At 45.7% G+C, this 24,030-nt stretch overlaps 1 protein-coding gene across 1 annotated transcript in view; it reads left to right on the top strand.

The window, feature by feature from the left end:
• Nucleotides 1-558: 558 nt before the first annotated feature.
• The window catches only part of terf1 (telomeric repeat binding factor (NIMA-interacting) 1), a 69,641-nt gene continuing 46,169 nt past the window's right edge, over nucleotides 559-24,030 (top strand). Inside the window, exons 1-2 of the mRNA XM_073040559.1 lie at nucleotides 559-812; nucleotides 12,598-12,693. Coding sequence (XP_072896660.1) covers nucleotides 626-812; nucleotides 12,598-12,693 — 283 coding nt within the window. The 5' untranslated portion in view covers nucleotides 559-625. The remainder of the gene's footprint in view (nucleotides 813-12,597; nucleotides 12,694-24,030) is intronic.

Raw genomic sequence — 24,030 nt, 5'->3', positions numbered from 1 at the left:
AAGGGCGCTGAGTAGGCTACGGTCAATTATGGATAACTCTGAACATCCTCTACATAGCACCATCCAGAGACAGAGAAGCAGTTTCAGCGACAGGTTACTATCGATGCAATGCTCCTCAGACAGGATGAAGAGGTCAATACTCCCCAATGCCATTAGGCTTTACAATTCAACCGCCAGGACTTAAGAACTTTTTAAAAGCTATTATTAATTCTTTATGAGATAGCGATTTAGATGCATATCATATTTTTTTTACTGAGTTAAGTATTGTATGTAATTAGTTTGGCTACAACAAGTGTATGGGACATTGGAAAAAAGTTGAATTTCCCCATGGGGATGAATAAAGTATCTATCTATCTAGCTCCCCAATACAAAAATTTATACATCCATCCGTCGACCTCCAACAAGAGGGGCATCGTACCCATTTTGGTGGAGGACGGCGGATGGCGGAACTAGTTAGTTGGGGCTCGGCGGACGGCGGAACTAGTTAGTTGGGGCTCGGCGGACGGCGGAACTAGTTAGTTGGGGCTCGGCGGACGGCGGAACTATTCTGGTCGGGATTCGGCGGACGGCGGAATTATTTTGGCCGGGGCACGCCGTGCCTGTTTTGCATACAAACGAGGGGAAGATGGCGGCGTGCAAAGGGAGTAAGGCACGGAATTCGGTGCAGAACAGTTTGTCTCTCAGTCGTGACTTTTTTCAGATGATGGAGGTGGCAAGCGGCTGGATCGTGGATTTCATGGGTTACAGTCTCTACCGCTATTTCGGGGCAGGAATGTTCGAGGAGTTTCGAATGATAAGGGACACCATGAACGGTCAGTAAACACGACTCTCGATGATTATTTATATTTCATTGAATTTAAAGCACATAACTTATCATTTCCTCCGTCCCAATGGAGAGTCTCAATTTGAAACGCTAATATCTCCTTCCCCCTCAATCTACCTTGTTCTTCCGGCATTTCTCCGCCAGATTCAATACTGTTATCACCCCAAAACTAATCAATAAGCTTCCAGACTCGCGTAGTTGAATCCTCGGTTTCCTCACTTGTAGCCTCAATTCAGTTCGGATTGGCAACTACATTTCTTCCACAAACTCGGTAATCACAGGTGCACCCTGCATTTCTCGCTTTATACTTATGACTGTGAGGCTAAACACAGTTCCATTGCCATCTTTAAGTTTGTAGACGACACCACTGTCATCAGTATTTAGGAGGAAGATTTAAAATCTAGCCTCTCTCATTCAATATCATCGAGACCATTCTCTAGTATTGACTTCAGCGGAGGGAAACAAAAGCTCCCTGAGCCAGTCTTCATCAAGGGATCGATCAGGCGTAGAAAGGTTCAGCAAATTTAAATTCCTCGGTATTATCAATTCAGAGGACCTGTCCTCGGCCCAGCACGTAAATGCAATTAGGAAGAAAGCACAGTGCTGCCTCTATTTCCTTAGAAGTTAGCAAGTGTCAGAAACGGGCCACGTTCCCGAATAATGGCTTCAAGACAAATTCAAGGAAACAAAGTTTATTAACAGTTCTGCAGAGCTGGGCTCCCTCAGAGAAGGGAACCCTGAACCTTACAGGGCAGCAGATTTTATCCTTCTTCCTTACCCCTCCCCTCCCTGACTCGGGAGGTACACAGTGTTTTCCCATTCCATATTTGGAGTTGTTTTTTTACACATTTCTGTAAAACAATAGTCCATATCTCAGGACTTCAATGATTCCACAAACAGTTAATCTTGTCAGGGCTTCTGCATTCATAATTAAATCACATTTGTTTACAGACTTTAACCCAGACATAATTAAATCACATTTGTCCCCGGACATAATTAAATCACATTTGTCCTCTGAATTTAACCCAGACCTCTTTCAGAAACGCACATCTTAATTTTGAATCTTACAATTCCACCCTTTTTCTTTTTAAGATGTGCGTTTCAGCTAGCATTTCTCTCACTCCCAGGGGGCCCACCACCCTTCCTCCGCCCCCCCGTGGAGGGTCAGCTTTCTTCTTTAATAGCATAGGTTTTAGCTCGTTTGTCCCATGTTGGGACATGTTACTGCCTGGAGCTGGAATATACTGCGCCTGATCAGTGTTCGTATACAAGGAATCAAACACGGCAAAAGTAAGAGAATCATTAGACCCCCGCCTGCTACTAGGAGAGCGGTGCGCCACCAACTACCTCCCAGTAGCCCGTCTAGCCAACTCATGTTCCCCAGGGATCTCCAGTTTTGTACTGGCACGTGGGTCAGTTTCCGAATTTTGTCGGATATTTTTAACACGGCCTTTCCACTGTCGTCTATCTTAAGGCAACAGTTTGTAAGATTGAACTTCCTACATACCCCGCCTTCAGAGGCCAATAGGTAATCCACAGCCAGCCTGTTCTGGTATATTGCTGTTCGCATCTGGCTCTGCTGTTTTGCCAACAGCTCCAATGCCAGTGCCGTGCTGAGGTATTGCTATTGCCTGAAGTTGTGACACACTTCGTCTTATTAGTGCTTGTACACAGGGAATGAGGCAGGGTAAAAGCATCAAACTCATTAATCCACCTCCCACCATCCAGAGTACTGTTCGCCACCAACCGCCTTTATTATAGACCTGATAGTACGGCTTACCATTTTCCCAACACCCTTCTGCTTTTATCATAACAACGGTCATTTACATGCGAGTGGGACACAAATGATCCTGGGAACACCCTCTGCCCCACTCGTACCACGGTTCTGCACTTGTCACATTTCCCTTCAATTTCCCCGACATATAGAATCAAATATATTACAGTCAATAATGTTACAGTCCACATAGAGTTCATTTTTGCTGCCTTTTTAGCTTCACCACCAACGGTTCTTCACCGGGAACACAGGTCCACTCAGTGCGGCTTTCGGGCTTCACCGGTCCTTTTACCCTTGATGCGTGTGTCCACCCTTTTTCTTTTGTCCGTACAGCCGCCTCTGTTGTTAGCAGGACCTGGAAAGGGCCTTCCCACTGTGGCTGTAACTTCTCCGGCTTCCAGGTCCTTACCAGAACCCAATCTCCAGGCACGATCTGATGTAAAGCAAAGTCGAGCGGCGGAGTCTGGGCCAAGAGACCCTTTTTCCGCAGTTCTGCAAAGGAACGGGACATGGCCAGTAAATTGTTCTTTACAAATAAATCACCCCCCTGTAGTGTGGGATACCCCTCTATTTTATTCCAATATGGCAGTCCAAAGAGCATCTCACAAGGAGATATTCCTATATCCTTGCGGGGCGCTGTACGTATTCTCAGGAGAGCGATCGGCAAACACTTGGTCCATGGTAGCTTGGTTTCCAACATCAACTTGGTTAGCTGTGCCTTCAGGGTGCTGTTCATTCGTTCTACTCTTCCCGAACTCTGGGGATGCCACGGGGTATGGTACTTCCATTCGAACGCAAACATGTCACGACTGCTCTCTTCTAGCGGGCAACTCCAGAAGGCGTCTTTTAGATCTATTACACTGAACCATTCATGGTCAGGGGAGATCTTGCTCATCAGTGTGTAGGGATTGGGGACTACAGGGTACCGAGTCTGTACCACCGCGTTTAAGCCCCTCAAGTCTTGGACCATCCTGTAACTTCCGTCCGGCTTCCTCACCGGGAGGATCGGGGTGTTATGGTGACATACACTCTTCCAAAAGTCCATCTGCGATCAGTCCTTCTATTACCGGTTGCAGGCCTTTCCTCCCTTCCATTGAAATAGGGTACTGTTTTCTCCGTACTGGCGAACTGTTAGGTAATAGTGAGATTTGCAAGGGGGGGGGGGACGTTCAAACCCCCCCCCGGTTCCCTTCCTGGTACCATACCTCCGGGCTTATTTTCCTATCGTCTTCTTCCCTGAGGGCAAACAGCTGTACCATTATCTTCCCGTTCCTGGGCACAGTCCCGATGCCTAGCCTGACTTGCAGATCCCGCCCGAGCAGGTTGAATCTCGCAGAGGGTAACAAAAGTAGGTCCTGTCCCGTTACCCTATCCTCATGTTCAATTTTCACGTTGTCCACAATTGGCACTTGTATTGTCTTTCCTCCGATACCGGATACTCCCATCAGTTTTGCTCCGGTCTGGGTCCCTGATGGTATCTCTATTATACTCGATCTTTCAGCTCCTGAGTCGACCATGAAGGTTGTGTCACACCCTTGGGGACCTACTTTTAAGTTTACCAGGGGTTCCTGCCGATGATCTTTTTCCCAAGGGTTAGAACCCCCGACCCCCCTAGTACTCTTCTTCCATCATGGCGTACGAGCGCACTTCCCGTCGGTATCTGGGGCACTCGCGCCTGAAGTGTCCCTCTCCATTGCAATGAAAACATCTTAAAGCCTTCCTTGGCCCTCCTCCTTGCTCCTGGCTACTACCTCGATCCAATCATGGTCCCTGTCTCTCTCTCTACTATCTGCGGTTACTTGTCGCACTGTCTGGACCATTATCCTTGCCGTCTTCTTTTGTTTCTCTTCGTCCCTTCTGACAAAGACCTTCTGAGCCTCACGGAGTAATTCACTCAAGGGCTTGCTGTTCCAATCTTCCATTTTCTCCAGCTTTTTCCTAATGTCCGGCCAGGCTTTGGACACAAGCTCTACTCGAATTAGTTGTTGTCCCACCTCTGTCTCTGGGTCTACCCCGGCATATTGTTGCATATTTTTCCGAATCCTATCCAGGAAATCGGTCGGGGTCTCATCGGGGTTCTGGTGGTTCCCGAAGGCTTTGGTGAAATTGTGTCCCTTAGGGACCGCCTGCCTTATCCCCTTTATTAGGAATTCTCGCATATCCCTCATATTTTTCCGGCCCCCTTCTGTTTGCTTATTCCATCCTGGGTCTACAAGGGGGAATTTCTGTTGTGGTTCTACTTGTCCTTGTTCTCCTTCTCTTTCCCATATCACCATGGCTGCCTGTCTTATCATTTGTCTCTCCTGGGTGGAAAACAAGGTTCCCATAATCGAGTGCATTTCATCCCAGGTATAGGTGTTAGGTCCTAAAAATTGGTCCAACTGTTCAGCCAGGCCCATGGGGTCTTCTAATAGGCCTTTCATTTCCTTTTTGAAGTTTCTTACCTCGGTACTCGTCAGGGGGACGTTCACATATCCCGTTCCCCCAACTCCCCCTGCCATAGGCACTTCTCTTAGAGGACATAGCTTGGTAGCCTGTTCGACTTCCTCTTTGTTAGTTTTAACTGTCTGTGACCTGGTTTGCACCCTCCTAGCTTCTGCACCCCGCGGTTTTGCACGCTCCGTTTCCTCTTCACCCTGGACTGCATCTCCTGCAGCTGCCAACTCATTTTCACTTCCCCTTTCCTCAGGGTCTTCAATTTCTGGAGCGGTAGGGGGCACATATGGGGGCGGCAGATGGTCGAGCACCTCCCATGTATTCTTTTTCTGTTCCCCTTCCTTTATCGTTTTCAACTTATAACTATTTGTCGTTGGTAACCAGCATAGGGCATAATCACTTTCTTCGGGTTTAACGTTAGGTTTTGAATTCACGTACAGATTAAGGGCTTGTTGTACCCAATCCTCGCTAGACCCGAACTTAGGCCACCACACAGCCGACCCTTGGATCGGCTGGCGGGACCATAATTCACAGTACTGTATCATTTTTCTCTTTGACTTCCCTTTTCGCCTCCCGTAATCCCAATTTTCTAGCATCCGTCCCAACGGACTATCAGGGGGTACCCTGGGGTATTTTTCATCATTGGCGCCTGGATTCCTTTACCCTTTTCTCTCTTAGACCCCTTATTCCCCATCTCGAGGACTTGCCCGGTTCCAATCCACCCGCAGGCACCCCGTAATTCCACAATTCTCGTGCACTACATCTCTGCAGGAATTTAATTTGAATGTGACCCACCTAGCTCGGTCACTCCTGTCCAATTCTGGAACCTGTATTCCCGCGATCGCCCAGGAATTCACCTGCAGGCACCCCGCAGTTCCACAATTCTCGTGTACTACGTCTCTACAGGAGGATCCACCTGCAGGAACCCCGCAGTTCCATGATTCTTGTGTACTACATCTCTACAGGAATTTAATTTCTTACCTGGGTCCTGTGCACAGAAATTACTCGATCGCTCACTGTCTCAACTGCCTCGACAACCCCTCTTTGTTTCCTTGAGTCCGCCAGATATCACTCGCTCAAGCCGCGCGGGGCGATGAGCAAGGAATCAGGGACTGCCGAACTCGGCAGGGTGCACCTTCTCCGATGTCCTTCCTTGCCCCCCTCACGGCCGGAGTGTGGATCCCGGACGAGCCCCCAAGTTGTCAGAAACGGGCCACGTTCCCGAATAATGGCTTCAAGACAAATTCAAGGAAACAAAGTTTATTAACAGTTCTGCAGAGCTGGGCTCCCTCAGAGAAGGGAACCCTGAACCTTACAGGGCAGCAGATTTTATCCTTCTTCCTTACCCCTCCCCTCCCTGACTCGAGAGGTACACAGTGTTTTCCCATTCCATATTTGGAGTTGTTTTTTTACACATTTCTGTAAAACAATAGTCCATATCTCAGGACTTCAATGATTCCACAAACAGTTAATCTTGTCAGGGCTTCTGCATTCATAATTAAATCACATTTGTTTACAGACTTTAACCCAGACATAATTAAATCACATTTGTCCCCAGACATAATTAAATCACATTTGTCCTCTGACTTTAACCCAGACCTCTTTCAGAAACGCACATCTTAATTTTGAATCTTACAGCAAGTATCTAAACCTTTGACAGACTTCGTTTGATGTGTGGTGATTGGTTGTATTGTGATTGGTTGCATCGTGGCCTGCATATGGAAAATTGTACAAAAAGTAGTGGATACACCTCTGTCCATCGTGGGTAAAGCCTTCCCAGCACATCTACATGGACCACTGCCACAGGAAAGCAGCATCCATCATCAAGAACCCTCATCATGCAGCCCATGCTCTGTTCTAACTGCTGCCATCAGGACAAAGGTACTAAAGCCTCTGGATCCACACCACCAGGTTCAGGGTTGTAATTATCACTCAGTCATCTGACTCTTGAACCAGAGGGATAATTTTACTCACCCCATCACTGAATTGTTCCCGTAAGACCATAAGACAAAGGAGCAGAAGTCAGCCATTCGGCCCATCTAGTCTGCTCCGCCGTTTCATCATAAGCTGATCCAATCTCCCTTTTAAGTCCCATTCCCCTGCCTTCCCACCATAAACTTTGATGCCCTGACTACTCAGATACCTTTCAATCTCTGCCTTAAATACACCCAATGACTTAGCCTTCACTGCCGCCCGTGGCAACAAGTTCCATAGATTTACCACCCCCTGGCTGAAAAAATATTTTTGCTTCTATGTTCTGAATGGGCGCGCTGCAATCCTCAAGTCATGTTCTCTCGTACTAGACTCCACCACTATGGGAAACAACTTTGCCACGTCCACTCTGTCCATGTCTTTCAACATTCGAAATGTTTCTATGAGGTCCCCTCTCATTCTTCTAAACTCCAAGGAGTACAGTCCAAGAGCAGTCAAATGTTCCTCATATGTTAGCCCTCTCATTCCCGGAATCATTTTAGTGAATCTTCTCTGAACCCTCTCCAATGTCAGCACATCCTTTCTTAAATAAGGAGCCCAAAACTGCACACAGTACTCCAAGTGAGGTCTTACCAGTGCCTTATAGAGCCTCAACATCACATCCTTGCTCCTCTACTCTATTCCTCTAGAAATGAATGCCAACATTGCATTTGCCTTCTTCACCACCGACTCAACCTGGAGGTTAACCTTAAGGGTATCCTGCATGAGGACTCCCAAGTCCCGTTGCATCTCAGAACTTTGAATTCTCTCCCCATTTAAATAATAGTCTGCCCGTTTATTTCTTCTACCATGACCATGACCGTACACTTTTCGACATTGTAATTCATTTGCCACTTCTTTGCCCATTCCCCCAATCTATCCAAGTCTCTCTGCAGACTCTCTATTTCCTCAGCACTACCGGCCCCTGCACCTATCTTTGTATCATCAGCAAACTTAGCCACAAAACCATCTATTCCATAATCCAAATTGTTGATATACAATGTAAATAGAAGCGGCCCCAACACAGACCCCTGTGGAACACCATTGGTAACCGGCAACCAACCAGAATGGGATCCCTTTATTCCCACTCTCTGTTTCATGCCAATCAACCAACATTCTATGCACGTTTGTAACTTCCCCGTAATTCCATGGGCTCTTATCTTGCTTAGCAGCCTCATGTGCGGCACCTTGTCAAAGGCCTTCTGAAAATCCAAATACACAACATCCACTGCATCTCCCTTGTCTAGCCTACTTGTCATTTCCTCAAAAAATTGCACTAGGTTTGTCAGGCAGGATTTTCCTTTAAGGAAACCATGCTGAGTTCTGCCTATCTTGTCATATGCCTCCAGGTACTCAGTAACCTCATCCTTGACAATCGACTCCAACAACTTCCCAATCACCGATGTCAAGCTAACAGGTCTATAATTTCCTTTTTGCTTCCTTGCCCCCTTCTTAAATAGCGGAGTGACATTTGCAATCTTCCAGTCCTCCGGAACCAGGCCAGAATCTATCGACTTTTGAAAGCTCATTGCTAATGCCTCTGCAATCTCCACTACTACTTCCTTCAGAACATGAGGGTGCATTCCATCTGGTCGAGGAGATTTATCTACCCTTAGACTATTCGGCTTCCTGAGTACTTTCTCTGTCGTAATTGTGACTGCACATATTTCTCTTCCCTGACACCCTTGAATGTCCGGTATATTGCTGATGTCTTCCTCAGTGAAGACTGATGCAAAATACTCGTTTGGTTCCTCCACCATCTCCTTATCTCCCATTACAATTTCCCCAGCATCATTTTCTATCAGTCCTATATCTACTCTCACCTGTCTTTTACTCTTTATATACTTGAAAAAGCTTTTAGTATCCTCTTTGATATTATTTGCTAGTTTCCTTTCATAGTTCATCTTTTCCCTCTTGATTTCCCTCTTAATGACCTTTTTAGTTTACTTTTGTAAGCTTTTAAAAACTTCCCAATCCTCTGTCTTCCCACTAATTTTTGCTTCCTTGTATACCCTCTGCTTTGCTTTTACTTTGGCTTTGACTTCTCTTGTCAGCCACGGTTGCATCCTTTTTCCATTCGAAAATTTCTTCTTCTTTGGAATATATCTGTCTTGCATTGTCCTCACTTCTCGCATAAACTCCAGCCACTGCTGCTCTGCCGTCCTTCCCGCTAGTGTCAACCTTGGTCAGTTCCTCTCTCATGCCACTGTAATTTCCTTTACTCCACTGAAATACCGACACATCGGATTTCGGCTTCTCTTTCTCAAATTTCACAGTGAACTCAGGCATGTTGTGATCACTGCCTCCTAAGGGTTCCTTCACTTCTGTCTCTCTAATCACCTCTGGTTCATTACACAATACCCAATCCAGTACAGCTGATCCCCTAGTGGGCTCAACAGCAAGCTGTTCTAAAAAGCCATCTCGTAGACATTCTACAAATTCTCTCTCTTGAGATCCAGTGCCGACCTGATTTTCCCAATCCACTCGCATGTTAAAATCCCCTACAATTATCGTAACACTGCCCTTCTGGTAAGCCTTTTCTATTTCCTGTTGTAATTTGTAGTCCACATCACTGCAGCTGTTTGGAGGCCTGTAGATAACTGCCATCAGGGTCCATTTACCCCTGCGATTTCTTAGCTCAACCCATAAAGATTCTGTACCTTCTGATCCCTCGATTTAATATCATTTCTTACCATTAAAGCCACGCTACCCCCCTCTACCTTCCTGCCTATCCTTCCGATACACCGTGAATCCTTGGACGTTCAGCTCCCAGAGACATGCATCCTTTAGCCACGTCTCAGTGATGGCCACAATATCATACCTGCCAATCTGTAACTGTATAACAAGATTATCCACCTTATTCCTTATGCTGTGTGCATTTAAGTATAACACCTTAAGTCCAGTATTTGGTACTTTTTGCATTGATTTCACTGCAACTCATCCCAATGGCTGTAAATTTGCTCCATCACCTGCCTGTCCTTCCTGACATCCTTACTGCTCACTACCTTAGATCTATTTCTGTTTTCCTTCTCCTCCGCTCCATCATTCCGGTTCCCATCCCCCTGCCAAATTAGTTTAAACCCTCCCTAGCAACTCTATTAAACCTTCCCGCCAGGATATTGGTCCCCCTAGGATTCAAGTGTAACCCGTCTTTTTTGTACAGGTCACACCTATCCAAAAAGAGGTCCCAATGATCCAGAAACTTGAATCCCTGCCCCCTGCTCCAATCCCTCAGCCACGCATTTATCCTCCACCTCATTCCATTCCTACTCCCACTGTCGCGTGGCACAGACAGTAATCCCGAGATTACTACCTTTGCGGTCCTTCTTCTCAACTGCCTTCTTAACTCCCTATAATCTCCTTTCAGGAACTCTTCCCTTTTCCTACCTATGTCATTGGTACCTATATGTACCACGACCTCTGGCTCCTCACCCTCCCACTTCAGGATATCTTGGATGCGATCAGAAACATCCTGGACCCTGGCACCAGGGAGGCAAAGTAGCATCCGGGTCTCCTGACTGCATCCACAGAATCGCCTATCTGACCCCCTAACTATCGAGTCCTCTATTACTACTGCCTTCCTCTTCCTTTCACTACCCTTCTGAGCTATGGGGTCGGACTCTGTGCCAGAGGCACAGCCACTGTTGCTTCCCCCAGGTAGGCTGTCCCCCCCAACAGTACTCAAACAGGAATACTTATTGTCAAGGGGTACAGCCACTGGGGTACTCTCTAGTACCTGACTCTTCCCCTTCCCCCTCCTAACCGTGACCCACCTGTCTGCCTCCTGTGGCCCCGGTGTGACCATCTGCCTATAACTCCTCTATGAACTCTTCACTCTCCCTGACCATACGAAGGTCATCGAGCTGCAGCTCCAGTTCCCTAACACGGTCCCTTAGGAGCTGCAGCTCGGCGCACCTGGCGCAGATGTGGACGTCCGGGTGGCTAGGAGACTCCAGGACCTCCCACATCCAACACCGAGAACAACAAGCTGCCCTCACACTCATACTTCCCCTTTCCTCAAATAACAGGAAAAACTGAAACCTAAACCTACCTTGCCTGCTTCTGCCTAAGCCTGTTGAGCCAAAGCCTTTAAGCCTTCACTCTGCTGCCCGCTGTTTAAGGCTGTGACCTTTTAATATCTTCCCCGCTTCACTGCCCGACATTACACGCCTGCGCAGTCCCGCCTCTCGTATCTCCGATGAGAATAAGAAAAAAATCAAAATGGCTCCTGCCGCACTCCCGTTCTGCTCATCCGACTTCCTTCTCCAAACTTTGAAAGTAAGCTATGGACTCACTTTCAAAGGCTCACCTCATGTTCTCAATATTTATTATCTTTATTATTTCTATGCTTTTCTTTTGTATTTGTACAGTTTGCTGTCTTTTGTGCACATCGATTGTTTGCCCTTCCTGTTGGGTGCAGTTTTTCGTTGATTGCATTGTGTTTCTTGGATGCCATGAATACCTGCAAGTAAATGAATCTCAGGGTTGTATAAGTAAGGGGACATATGTACTTTGAGAATAAATTTCCTATGAAGATTCTAGTGTCTACAGTCTCCTCTGCCTGCACATCCTTTTTCCCTCTACACGACATTCCGGATGAAGGGTCTTGACTCAAAACATCGACAGTCTTATTTCCCTCAGATGCTGCCTGAACTGCTGAATTCCTCCAGCAACTCTTTTTTCTCTCTCTGGATTCCAGCATCTTCAGTGTTTTGTATCTCTAAGCAAATTTTAAGGTAGTGCTGTGCAGGACTTGCACCCTAACTCAAGTTTGTAGAGCAGAGTGCTGTATCAGTACTGGAGGGTTTCAGTCCTGGTTCCTTTTATTATCGCTGGAACACGTGAAGCTAATAAGTTATGCTGTGGTTTAGATTGTTTCATATTATGTGTGGGATTATAGCAAAAATGGAATTAGAATCCCATTTGGACCCTAATGCATACCAATAAATACTGAAGCATGTAGTGATTAGGAGCATCAAGTTATTCTAATGATCATGTTGTATTTTGTGGTGAGCCGAACTCCTCCTATAGAGGAAGAGTATTAGAGTTCATCAAAATATTGGCCGAGATCTGTTTGGCAAGGTCAAAAAGAAGAGTAGGGAAAAGGCCAGATTCATCAATAATTGTTTTCCTTTATGCAACTTACGCTCTGGGCTTCCATCTTTAATTGTCTTTATATTCTCTGGTGCAACTGTTAAGGCATCTGTTCTCATGCCTCCTGGATTGGTAACCAGGAGAATCTCTTTCTCCTTTAGGGTAACGTCTTTAACCATGCATGTTGCCATTGTTTCCATCCCTTCTACCTCATTCCTGACCCTTTCACTTTTTGTGTAAATTGTTCGACTGCTCTTGGAGCCGCTTAATTTCAAATAGCTTCTTTGCCTGACAAATCTCTTCAATGCTATATGACCATTTTGTGATTTTTGGCCTGTTTGCTATTTCTTCTCAGAGGACCTGGCAAAGCATGACAACGCATTTTCAATTTCATTGTTTCAAATGTGTTATTTGGGGGGGAGAAAAGAAGTTTTTACAATTCATAGGATATTTTTATGAACTTAGTAAACAGTAATACTGACAATTTCTTTTCTTTTAGGTTTTATTCAGCAGCCTTCCATTATAAAGTCCAAACAGGCAAAGAAGCTGCACATCTGCCAAATCCTATCTCGAATTGTGGAAGGAAACAATCTTGGTAACTTTTTTTTTATTGTTGGATTATTTTCCACCTCAGTTCAAGATTTAAATAGATGAGAGAATTATTTGCATATTCTTATCAGCAACTCCTCTGTGTGTAACCAGATCATGCAGATCCCCTCATTTCTCTTTACTGTGCCATCCCACAGACTGTGCAGATCAGAAATAACATCTCCACCTCGCTAATAATCAACACTGGTGCACCTCAAGGATGTGTGCTGTATTCTCTACACCCATGATTGTGAGGCTAGGCACAGTTCAAATGCCAATTATAAATTTGCTGATGACACAACTATTCTTGGCAGAATTTCAGATGTTGTCAAGGTGTACAGAAGCGAGAGAGATCAGCTAGTTGAGTACTGTCGCAGCAACAACCTTGGATTCAATATTAGTGACACCAAAGAATTGATGATGGACTCAGAAGGGGTAAGATGAGGGAACACACACCAGTACTCATTGAGTGATCAGAAATTTGGCTGAGTGGTGTAACAACAACAACCTCTCACTCGATCTCAGCAAAACTAAGGAGGCGATTGTAAACTTTAGGAGAGGAAAACCAGAGGTCCATGAGCCAGTATTCATTGGAGGATTAGAGGTAGAGAGAGTCAGCAACTTTAAGATCCTGGGTGTCACTATCTCAGAGGATCTGTCATGGACACATCATATAAATGTAACTGCAGAGAAAGTATGGCGGTGCCTCTACTTCCTCAGGAGTCTGTGGAGATTTGGCACGTCATCAAAAACCTTGGCAAACTTCTATAGATGTGTGGTGGAAAGTGTGCTAACTGGCTGCATTACAGTCTGCTATGGGAACAATAATGCCTTTGAGCCTCCTACAAAAGGTCAGCCCAGTACATCATGGGTAAAGCCCTCCCAACCATTGAGCACATCTACATGAAACAGTGCCCTAGAAAAGCAGCAACCATCATCAAAGATCCTCACCACCCAGGCCGTGCTCTTTTCTTGCTGCTGCCATCAGGTAGAACGTACAGGAGCCTCAGGACTCACACCACCAGGTTCAAGAACAGTAACTACCCTCAACCATTAGGCTCTTGAACAAAAGGGGATAACTACACTAATTGTTTTTCTGGTGTTCCCACAGCTGAAAGTCTCACTTTAAGGATTCTTGTTTTTCTTGTTATTTCATGCTCACGTTATTTATCGCTATTTATTTATATTTACATTTTCGCAGTCTGTTGTTCATTGATCCTGCTTAAAGTTACTCTTCCATAGATTTGCTAAGTATGCCCGCAGAAAAGGAATCTCAGGGTTGTATGTGGTGACGCTCTGATAATAAATTTTACTTTGAACTTTTTGCATTTTGATCTATCCTGGGCCCAACATGTTGATGCAACTACAAAGAAGGCAAAGCAGTGGCTATATTTCATTAGGAGTTTGAGGAGATTTGGTATGTCACCAAAGAGACTCTCAGGTTTCTACAGATCTACCATGGAGAGCATTCTAACTGGTTGCTTCACCATCTGGTATGGGGTGGGGCACTGCACAGGATCGAAACAAGCTGCAGAAAGTTGCAAACTCAGTCAGCTGCGTCATTGGCACTAGCCTCCCCAGCATCCAAGACACCTTCAAGGAGTGATGCCTCAAAAAACAGTCATCTTCATTAAGGACCCCCATCAGCCAGAACATGACCTTTTGTCATTGTTACCATCAGGAAGGAGATACAGGACCCTGAAGGCACACACTCAGGAATAGCTTCTTCTTCTCTCCCCCCCCCCCCCCCCCCCCAGCATCTGATTTCTGAATGGACATTGAACCCTTGAACACTACCTCGCTACTTTTTCTCCTTTTTCACTCCTTATTTAATTTAATTTTAATTCAATTACTTACTGTAATTTACAGTTTTTATTATTTATTACAATATACTGCTACTGCATAACAACAATTTCATGACGTATGCCAGTGATGTTAAACCCGATTCTGATTCCTGTTGGTTCTGATAGAAGTTCCTCTCCGGTCATGCAGCTTTCCCTGACCTGTGCTAACAGGTTGAGTGGAGGTCACTGCCACTGAGATTACCACAGGGCAGGAGTTCCCAGCCTGGGGTCCACAGATCACAGGTTGAGTGGAGGTCACTGCCACTGAGATTACCACAGGGCAGGAGTTCCCAGCCTGGGGTCCACAGATCACAGGTTGAGTGGAGGTCACTGCCACTGAGAATACCACAGGGCAGGAGTTCCCAGCCTGGGGTCCACAGATCACAGGTTGAGTGGAGGTCACTGCCACTGAGATTACCACAGGGCAGGAGTTCCCAGCCTGGGGTCCACAGATCACAGGTTGAGTGGAGGTCACTGCCACTGAGATTACCACAGGGCAGGAGTTCCCAGCCTGGGGTCCACAGATCACAGTTTGAGTGGAGGTCACTGCCACTGAGATTACCACAGGGCAGGAGTTCCCAGCCTGGGGTCCACAGATCACAGGTTGAGTGGAGGTCACTGCCACTGAGATTACCACAGGGCAGGAGTTCCCAGCCTGGGGTCCACAGATCACAGGTTGAGTGGAGGTCACTGCCACTGAGATTACCACAGGGCAGGAGTTCCCAGCCTGGGGTCCACAGATCACAGGTTGAATGGAGGTCACTGCCACTGAGATTACCACAGGGCAGGAGTTCCCAGCCTGGGGTCCACAGATCACAGGTTGAGTGGAGGTCACTGCCACTGAGATTACCACAGGGCAGGAGTTCCCAGCCTGGGGTCCACAGATCACAGGTTGAGTGGAGGTCACTGCCACTGAGATTACCACAGGGCAGGAGTTCCCAGCCTGGGGTCCACAGATCACAGGTTGAGTGGAGGTCACTGCCACTGAGATTACCACAGGGCAGGAGTTCCCAGCCTGGGGTCCACAGATCACAGTTTGAGTGGAGGTCACTGCCACTGAGATTACCACAGGGCAGGAGTTCCCAGCCTGGGGTCCACAGATCACAGGTTGAGTGGAGGTCACTGCCACTGAGATTACCACAGGGCAGGAGTTCCCAGCCTGGGGTCCACAGATCACAGGTTGAGTGGAGGTCACTGCCACTGAGATTACCACAGGGCAGGAGTTCCCAGCCTGGGGTCCACAGATCACAGGTTGAATGGAGGTCACTGCCACTGAGATTACCACAGGGCAGGAGTTCCCAGCCTGGGGTCCACAGATCACAGGTTGAGTGGAGGTCACTGCCACTGAGATTACCACAGGGCAGGAGTTCCCAGCCTGGGGTCCACAGATCACAGGTTGAGTGGAGGTCACTGCCACTGAGATTACCACAGGGCAGGAGTTCCCAGCCTGGGGTCCACAGATCACAGGTTGAGTGGAGGTCACTGCCACTGAGATTACCACAGGGCAGGAGTTCCCAGCCTGGGGTCCACAGATCACAGGTTGAGTGGAGGTCACTGCCACTGAGATTACCACAGGGCAGGAGTTCCCAGCCTGGGGTCCACAGATCACAGGTTGAGTGGAGGTCACTGCCACTGAGATTACCACAGGGCAGGAGTTCCCAGCCTGGGGTCCACAGATCACAGGTTGAGTGGAGGTCACTGCCACTGAGATTACCACAGGGCAGGAGTTCCCAGCCTGGGGTCCACAGATCACAGGTTGAGTGGAGGTCACTGCCACTGAGATTACCACAGGGCAGGAGTTCCCAGCCTGGGGTCCACAGATCACAGGTTGAGTGGAGGTCACTGCCACTGAGATGATTACCACAGGGCAGGAGTTCCCAGCCTGGGGTCCACAGATCCCTTGCTTAATGGTATTAGTCTATGGCATAAAAAAGAGTGGGGACCCCTGCCATAGAGGAATCTCCAGGCAGGGGGAAGCTGTGGAGCCATACAAAGAAAATGTCTTCTATGATCTCCAGTAGGAGATGGGGAAAGACTCTACAGTATCCAGGCCATCTCCAGGTTCATGGAGCAGCCACTGGTGGTCGGTGGCTACCTTCTGCAAATCACCATGCTGGTCCCAGGCTGTCTCCTAAAACCAGTGTTCACATGTAGCTTCTTATGTCCAAGCCTGGGCTTGATCGAGAAGGACAGGAATTCACACATTGTTCCTGGCACAGAAATGTGCAGTGGCAGCCAGCTGCCAGTGTACCATTAAATGTAAATTAGAGTACTGTGCGGGTTGAAACGTTGGTGACGTAATAAGGTGTGTAAACTTGAATCGGTGTAACTCAAAATTGTGTAATTTCGGATCTGTCTTTATTTGCCTCCATCTGCCCACTTGTGTATGTGGCGACAAAAGTTGTGCAGTTCTGCATAAGAATACTTCTTAATGTATATTTTTAACTTCTGGCTTGCAGTCTGTGTGAGTTCATTGCAATTAGCTGTTCAGTCAGTTTGGTGACATCTTTGCCCCATTGCACAACATTACACTAGAACTAACACCAGACAGCATATCAACAAAGGTAGTAAGGAAACAAGCTATAGATATTGCCAGATTTTTTTCAGGAAACAAACTTTGAGGTCACTGATAAACTTACTTTGAACTTCAATCTGAAGTTTTATTATCGAAGTACATGTATGTCACCGTATACAACACTGAGATTAGTTTTCTTGTGGGTATACTCAATAAATCCAATAACCGTAATAAATCAATGAAAGTCCACGTCAAAAGAGTGAACAACCAGTGTGCAAAAAAAGCAACAGTCTGCAGATACAAAAAGAAAGAATAGTTCAGAGCAAGTGTATTATCAAAGTACACCTAAGTCACCATATACAACTCATGAGATTCATTGTCTAGTGGGCGTACTCAATAAATCCATAGAATTATAACCGTAACAGAATCACTGAAAAACCATACCAACTTGGGTGTTCAACCAGTGTGCAAATGCAAAAAGAAAGAAATAATTTAAGTATTTAGACCAGCGGCCACTCAGTAATCGGAAGCATGAGAAGACGTAGCTCACTCAGGTTCACCGATTGAGTACATAAGGCATTGTTTTGCGGCAGTTTGGTGTTTTGAGCAGTGGGCAATCAGGCTTGATTGGCAAGAACAAATTAAATAAGATAGGGGCAAGCAGAACAGCCTTTGTTGGAGTGGACAGTGTTAGAGTGGTTATTCGAGGCGTTAGCTCTTTCAGGCTTCAGCGAGGAGAGGCTTGCATGGGAGAAGGTAAAAAAGCTGTAAGTAGACTTTTTTTCCAGTTTATTTATTGTTTTCCTCCTTTATATTTGCATAGTTAGAACATTAGGAATGCCAGGCAGGAAAGTGTACTGCTCCTCTTGCAGAATGTGGGAAGGCAGGGAGACCTCCAGTGTCCCTGACGACTACACCTGCAAGAAGTGGACCCAGCTGCAGCTTCTAACACTCAGCATTAACGTGTCGGAGCTGGAACTAGATGGACTCAGGATCATTCGGGAGGCTGATAGGCCATAGTTACACCCAAAGTGCAGGACACAGGAGACTGGGTGACAGCAGGAAGGGGAAACCAGTTAAGTGCAGAGTACCTGTGGCCATCTGCTTCAACAGCAGGTATACCACTATGGATACTGTTGGGTGCAGATGACCTAGCAGAGGAAAGTCGCAGCAGTCATGTCTCTGGCATTGAGCCTGGCTCTGTGGCTCAGAAGGGGAAGGGGGAAGGAGGTAAGCTGTGGTGATAGGGAATTCGTAGTTGGCAGGACAGAAAGGAGGTTCTGTGGACGAGAGCAAGGTTTCTGAAGGTATGTTGCTTCCCGGTTGTCAGGTTTCAGGACGTTCGGGTCACGTCCTCAGCATTCCTGGGTGGACGGTGAGCAGCTAAAGGTCTTGGTCCATACAGGTACCAATGACATAGTTGGTGTCATTGCAGTGGAAGAGCAATGAGGTCTGCAAAGTGAGTTCAGGGTGCTAGATACTAAGTTAAAGGACAGGGTTGTGATCTCAGGATTGCTACCTGTGCCCCGTGCTGGTGATACTAGAAACAGGAAGATCATACAGTTTAACACGTGGCTAAGAAGTTGTAGTAGGAGGGAGGGCATTAGATTTTTAGAACAACGGCCTCTCTTCTAGGGAAGGTGGGACCTATACAGAAGAGACAGTTTGCACCTAAACTGAAGGGGGACTGATATCCTAGTGAGAAGATTTGCTAGTGTTGCATGGTGGGGGTGGGTGGAGGAGTTTAAACTAGAGTTGCAGGGGGCTGGGAAACGGTGTGCCAAAATGGATAGTGGAGAGGTTGTGGAGACAGATGTTAAGCCGCAGACAAAGTCGGGAATCAGAAGGCTGAGTCTGGTGTGTCTAATGTCCTGAGCTATGTATATTTTAGTGCAAGAAATATTGTAGAAAAGGCAGATGAGCTCAGAGCATGGATCAACATGTTAAATCATGATAGGATAGCCATTAGTGAGACTTGGTTGCAGGAAGGACAGGACTGACAGCTCAGTATTCCAGGGTTCCATTGTTTTGGGCATGACAGACCAGGAGGCATTAAAGGGAGAGGGGTGGCATTACCAGTCAGGGAAAATGTCACAGCAGTGCTCAGTCAGGACAAACTGGAGAATTCATCTAGTGAGGCTTTATGGGTAGACCTGAGGAATAAGAAAGGTACAAACACGATATTGGGGCTATATTATAGATCACACAACAGTCTGAGGAATTTAGAGGAACAAGTTTGTAGAGAGATCGCAGACTGTTATAAGAAACATAAAGTTGTTGTAGTAGGTGATTTTAACTTTCCACATACTGACTGGGAATCTCATACTGTAAAAGGACTAGATGGGATAGAGCTTGTCAAACGTGTTTAAGAAATTTTCTTAAAAGGTACATAGAAGCCCCAATTGGGGAGTGTGCAATGCTTGATCTGTTATTAGGGAATGAAACAAGGCAGGTGACAGAAGTTTGTGTAGGGGAACACTTTGGATTTAGTGATCATAGTGCCATTAGTTTTAAGTAAATATGGTAAAAGATAGATCTGGTCTGTGGGTTGAGATTCTAAATTGGAGGAAGGCCAATTTTGATGGTTTCAGAAAAGATCTGGTAAGCTGTGGATTGGGACAGACTGTTTTCTGGTAAAGGTGGGCTTAGTCTTCAAAAGTGAAATCTCGAGAGTAACAAGCTTATATATGCCTATCAGAACAAAAGGTAAAGACAACATGTGTAGGGAACCTTGATTTTCAAGAGATATTGAGGCCCTAGTTACAAAAAAAAAAGGAGGTGCATAGCAGGTAATGTGAGCTACCTGAGGAATATAAGAAATGCAAGAGAGCGCTTAAAGAAATCAGGAGGGCTAAAAGAAAGTAGGAGGTTGCCCTAGTAGACAAGGTGAAGGAGAATCCTAAGGAATTTTATAGATATGTTAAGAGCAAAAGGATTGCAAGGGACCTCTAGAAGAGTGGTAATCTATGCATGGAGCCAATAGAGATAGGAGAGACCTTAAATAGATTCTTTTTATCTGTATTTACTCAGGTTATGGGCACAATGTCTGTAGAGATGAGGCAAAGCAGCAATGAGGTTATGAACTTGATACAGATTAGAGGAAGAGGTGTTTGCTTTCTTAAGGGAAATTAGTGTTGATAAATCCCTAGGGCCTGACAAAGTGTTCTCTCTGACCCTGTGAGAGGTGAGTGCAGAAATTGCAGGGGCCCAGCAGAGATATTTAAATCATCCCTGGAGACAGGTAGAGTACCAGAGGATTGGAGGAGAGCTAATGTTGTTCTGCTTGTAGCCCCCTGGCACGCCTTAGGCTCGCTCAACTCGCTTCCGTTTAGGGCATATATGTCAAACTCAAGGCCCGCGGGCCAAATCCGGCCCGCGGTGGAATTATCTTTGGCCCGCGAGATAATATCTAATTACTATTAAAGCTGGCCCCAGTAATCGAAGCGCCTATGGCGTATGATATGGCTAATGCTGAGTTTATTCAGGTACCAGGTTTTCAGGGTTTTTAGTGTTTATTCGGCAGTCTTGCTCGGCAGTCTTCTTCATAAGAAATGGAATTTGTAAAGTGAAACACTTTGTAGTTATAGCAGAGACTGAGACACATGAGAGCAGGCTGAAAAAACGGAGGCAACGGAAGCTGCGTTCGCACGCGTCTGACTGACCCGGCCCGCATGAAGCTGCATTTTGCTCAATCCGGCCTGTGACCTAAAATGAGTTTGACACCCCTGGTCTAGGGGAAGCCGCCTTCAGCCCTGCCAATCTGAATAATCAGCTTGTGTGGATGCTGTGTGATGTCCCCACCCCGCCAAATAACAGACAGTACACCATATGCGATTAAATGATTACACTTTATAGATCTTACTAGAACTAAGTGATTAATAATGATACAGTATAAATGAAGGAAAAGAAAATAAAGAAAAGGCGCCAAAACTTATCAAAGTCCAAAACCACTTCATGCACAACCGTTAGAGCTCAATTAACGAAGTCTTCTGGCCCCCATTTGATCCCCTCCGATCTCCTCGACGTAGCTCAGGACCACCCGAAGTGATCAACCAAGCACATCTGTCCTTGTCTCCTCTCCTCACTGAACCTCCTGGCCTGGGACCCCCGCTCGGGGTCCGTTCCGTTGCCCGGCTTACAGCATCGCGTCCTCTCTCTCTCACCCCTTCATGCCGACTCTCCAAAAGCCTGCCAACAATAGCTTACAGACTCACAAGAGAGAGAATAACATTAATCCCAATTGGTTAACAAATGAATACAATTCTTGTTATCAGTAATTCAAAACCCAAACAAACTGCGAGAGAAAGCACTTATCACAACAAAGAAGCATTCCTACTTTTAACAAAACGAAGAAGCCATTTTGGATAACATACGTAGTAACAAAGAAAAAGAAGAAACCCCCTTAACATGCTGTTTAAGAAAGGCTCTAAAAATAAACCAGGAAAACACTTAACAGGTGATCCTGATATTAGTAGTTCGAAATTTATTGGAAGATATTCTAAGGCACCAGATACAGGAGTATTTGGATAGTCATGGACTGAATAAGGATTGTCAGAATGGCTTTGTGTGTGGTAGGTCATGTCTAACCAATCTTAGAGTTTTTCGAGGAAGTTACCAGGAAAGCTGATGGCAGTGGATGTTGTTCACGTGGACTTTAGCAAGGCATTTGACAAGGTCCCGCATGGGAGGTTGGTCATGAAGGTTCAGTTGCTTGGCTTTCAAGATGAAGTAGTAAATTGGAGTAGACTTTGGCTTTGTGGGAGAAGCCACAGAGATGTAGTAGTTAGTTGTCTTGCTGAGCGGAGGCCTGTGAGTAGTGGAGTGCCACAAGGATCGGTGCTGCCTCTGTTGTTATCATCTATATCAATGATCTGAATGATAATGTGGTAAACTGGATCAGTAAATTTGTGAATAGCACCAGAATTGGGACTGTAGTGGACAGCGAGGAGGACTATCAGAGCCATACAGTGGGTTCTGGATCAGCTGGAAAAATGGGCTGAATATTACAACCAGGAATTTGGTCAATTTAACTGAGCATTTTTATTTATGAATCATGCTCCTTTTTTTCGTAGTTAACCCAAAAAAACAGCTTTTCACAACTTATTGAAGCAAGATTTACATATTCCTCCTTGGTTAATTAGGGAGCAGCGGTGGACAGCAACCTTGAGGTCTTGCCAAAGGTGTTCGGTCAAGTTAAGGTCAGGACTGTGACTGGGTTAGAAAATTATATCAATTTTCTTCATTTGAAACTACCACATAGTTGTTCTGTCAGTGTGTTTTGTTTGGTTCATTGTCTTGCTGAAAGACACAGTTTAAGCTAGTTACGTACTCGCCAGTTTAAGCTTTCTGGCAAAGGCTAACAGAATCTCTCTATATTTAGCAGCATTCATCTTCCCATCAATCCAGACCAGATTTCCGGTCCCTGCTGCTGAAAAGCATCCCCATAGTGCCATGCAACCTCCACCATACTTTACAGTAGGGATGGTGTTACCTGGCTGATGTGCAGTATTAGATTTACACCACAAGTATGGCTTAGTATTGAGGCCAAAAAGTTCCACTTTACTCTCATTCAACCACAAGACCTCCTTCCACATCTTTACAGTATCTTCTCAGTGACGCTTTGCAAAGTCTCTATGGGTATGGATATGCCTTTTTTTAAGCCAAGGCTGCTTCCTTGCCACTTTTCCATAAATACCCTTTATGTGTAAGGTCTTAGAGATTGTGGAGCCATGAACTTCATCTCTAATTGCATCCATTAACTTCTGCAGCTCACTCAGAGTAACTGTTGGCATCACAGTAGTCTCTCTAACAAATGCCATTCTTCTCCAGTGACTAAGTTTAGAGGGGCAGCTGACCTAGGCAGTGTGGCTGTTATTTCATATTTTTTCCACTTTTTCCCAGTGGATTATATTGATCTCCATCTTCAGTGCTTTTGAGATGAGTTAAATTTGAGGTGGTCTTGTATCCTTCCCTAGATTTTTCTCTACTAACATTTCCCTGACTTGTCTTGAATGTTCTTTTGTCTTCATTTTGGTTTGGTGTGTTGAAAATCTACCAAACTGTTGGACCTCACAGAGAAAGGGTATTTATTCTTATGAATTCATTGAAAACAGGTGATCCTCCAATTTTCTACATCAACAAATTGAGGAAAGTTACTGTAGTAATTATAAAGGAGATAAATGCTTGTTCAGCCTTAACAATTTTGGTTTTTGATTTTTAGTAAATTATTGACAGATTTTGGAATTGCTCTTTAGATTTGATATGGTGCACAGTATTTTGTACATTAGCTCAAAAATCCTAATTCAATACATTTTAAACTTAGAAGATGAGACAGTAAAATGTGAAAATAGTTGAGAGGCTGAATATTTTTTCAAACACTGTAGGACCTTGGGTCTTGCTTCCAGTATAAATGGCCATTTATCCAGCTCGCCATAAAAGTTGACGATATTGTCCTTGAAAACGTAGACCATTTCCGTACCCCGGCAGAATTCTCTTTTCAAAAGCAGACACCAACTCAGAAGGCAACCACTGCCTGAGTAGTGCTAGTGGAGTCTACTCAAGATTAAGGAAAGGAACCTTTGAAGATGACAACCTGCAGGTCCAAACAAAATCTTTTGATCTATAGAGCAGTCATCCTTCCTAAATTCAAAACAAGAGAAAATCTGCGGATGCTGGAAATCCGAGCAACACACACAAAATGCTTTCGGACTGAAACCCTTCGGCAGAACTGGAGAAAAAAGCTGAGGGGTGGATTTAAAAGGTAGGGGAGGGGAGTGAGAAACACAAGGTGATAGGTGAAGCCTGGAGGGGGAGGGATGAAGTAAAGAGCTGGGAAGTTTCTATGGTGAAAGAGAAGGCTATGGAAGAAAGAAAAAAAGGGGGAGGAGCATCAGAGGGAGGCGATTGAAGGGCAAGGAGATGAGGTGAGAGAGGAGAAAAGGGGATGGGAAATGGTGAAGTAGTGGCGTAGGGGACATTATCAGAA

The sequence above is a fragment of the Hemitrygon akajei genome, chromosome 1 (assembly GCF_048418815.1).
Source record: "Hemitrygon akajei chromosome 1, sHemAka1.3, whole genome shotgun sequence".
Classification (NCBI taxonomy): Eukaryota; Metazoa; Chordata; class Chondrichthyes; order Myliobatiformes; family Dasyatidae; genus Hemitrygon; species Hemitrygon akajei.
The sequence above is the reverse complement of the archived record's forward strand: the minus strand, read 5'-3'. Positions and strand labels throughout refer to the sequence as shown.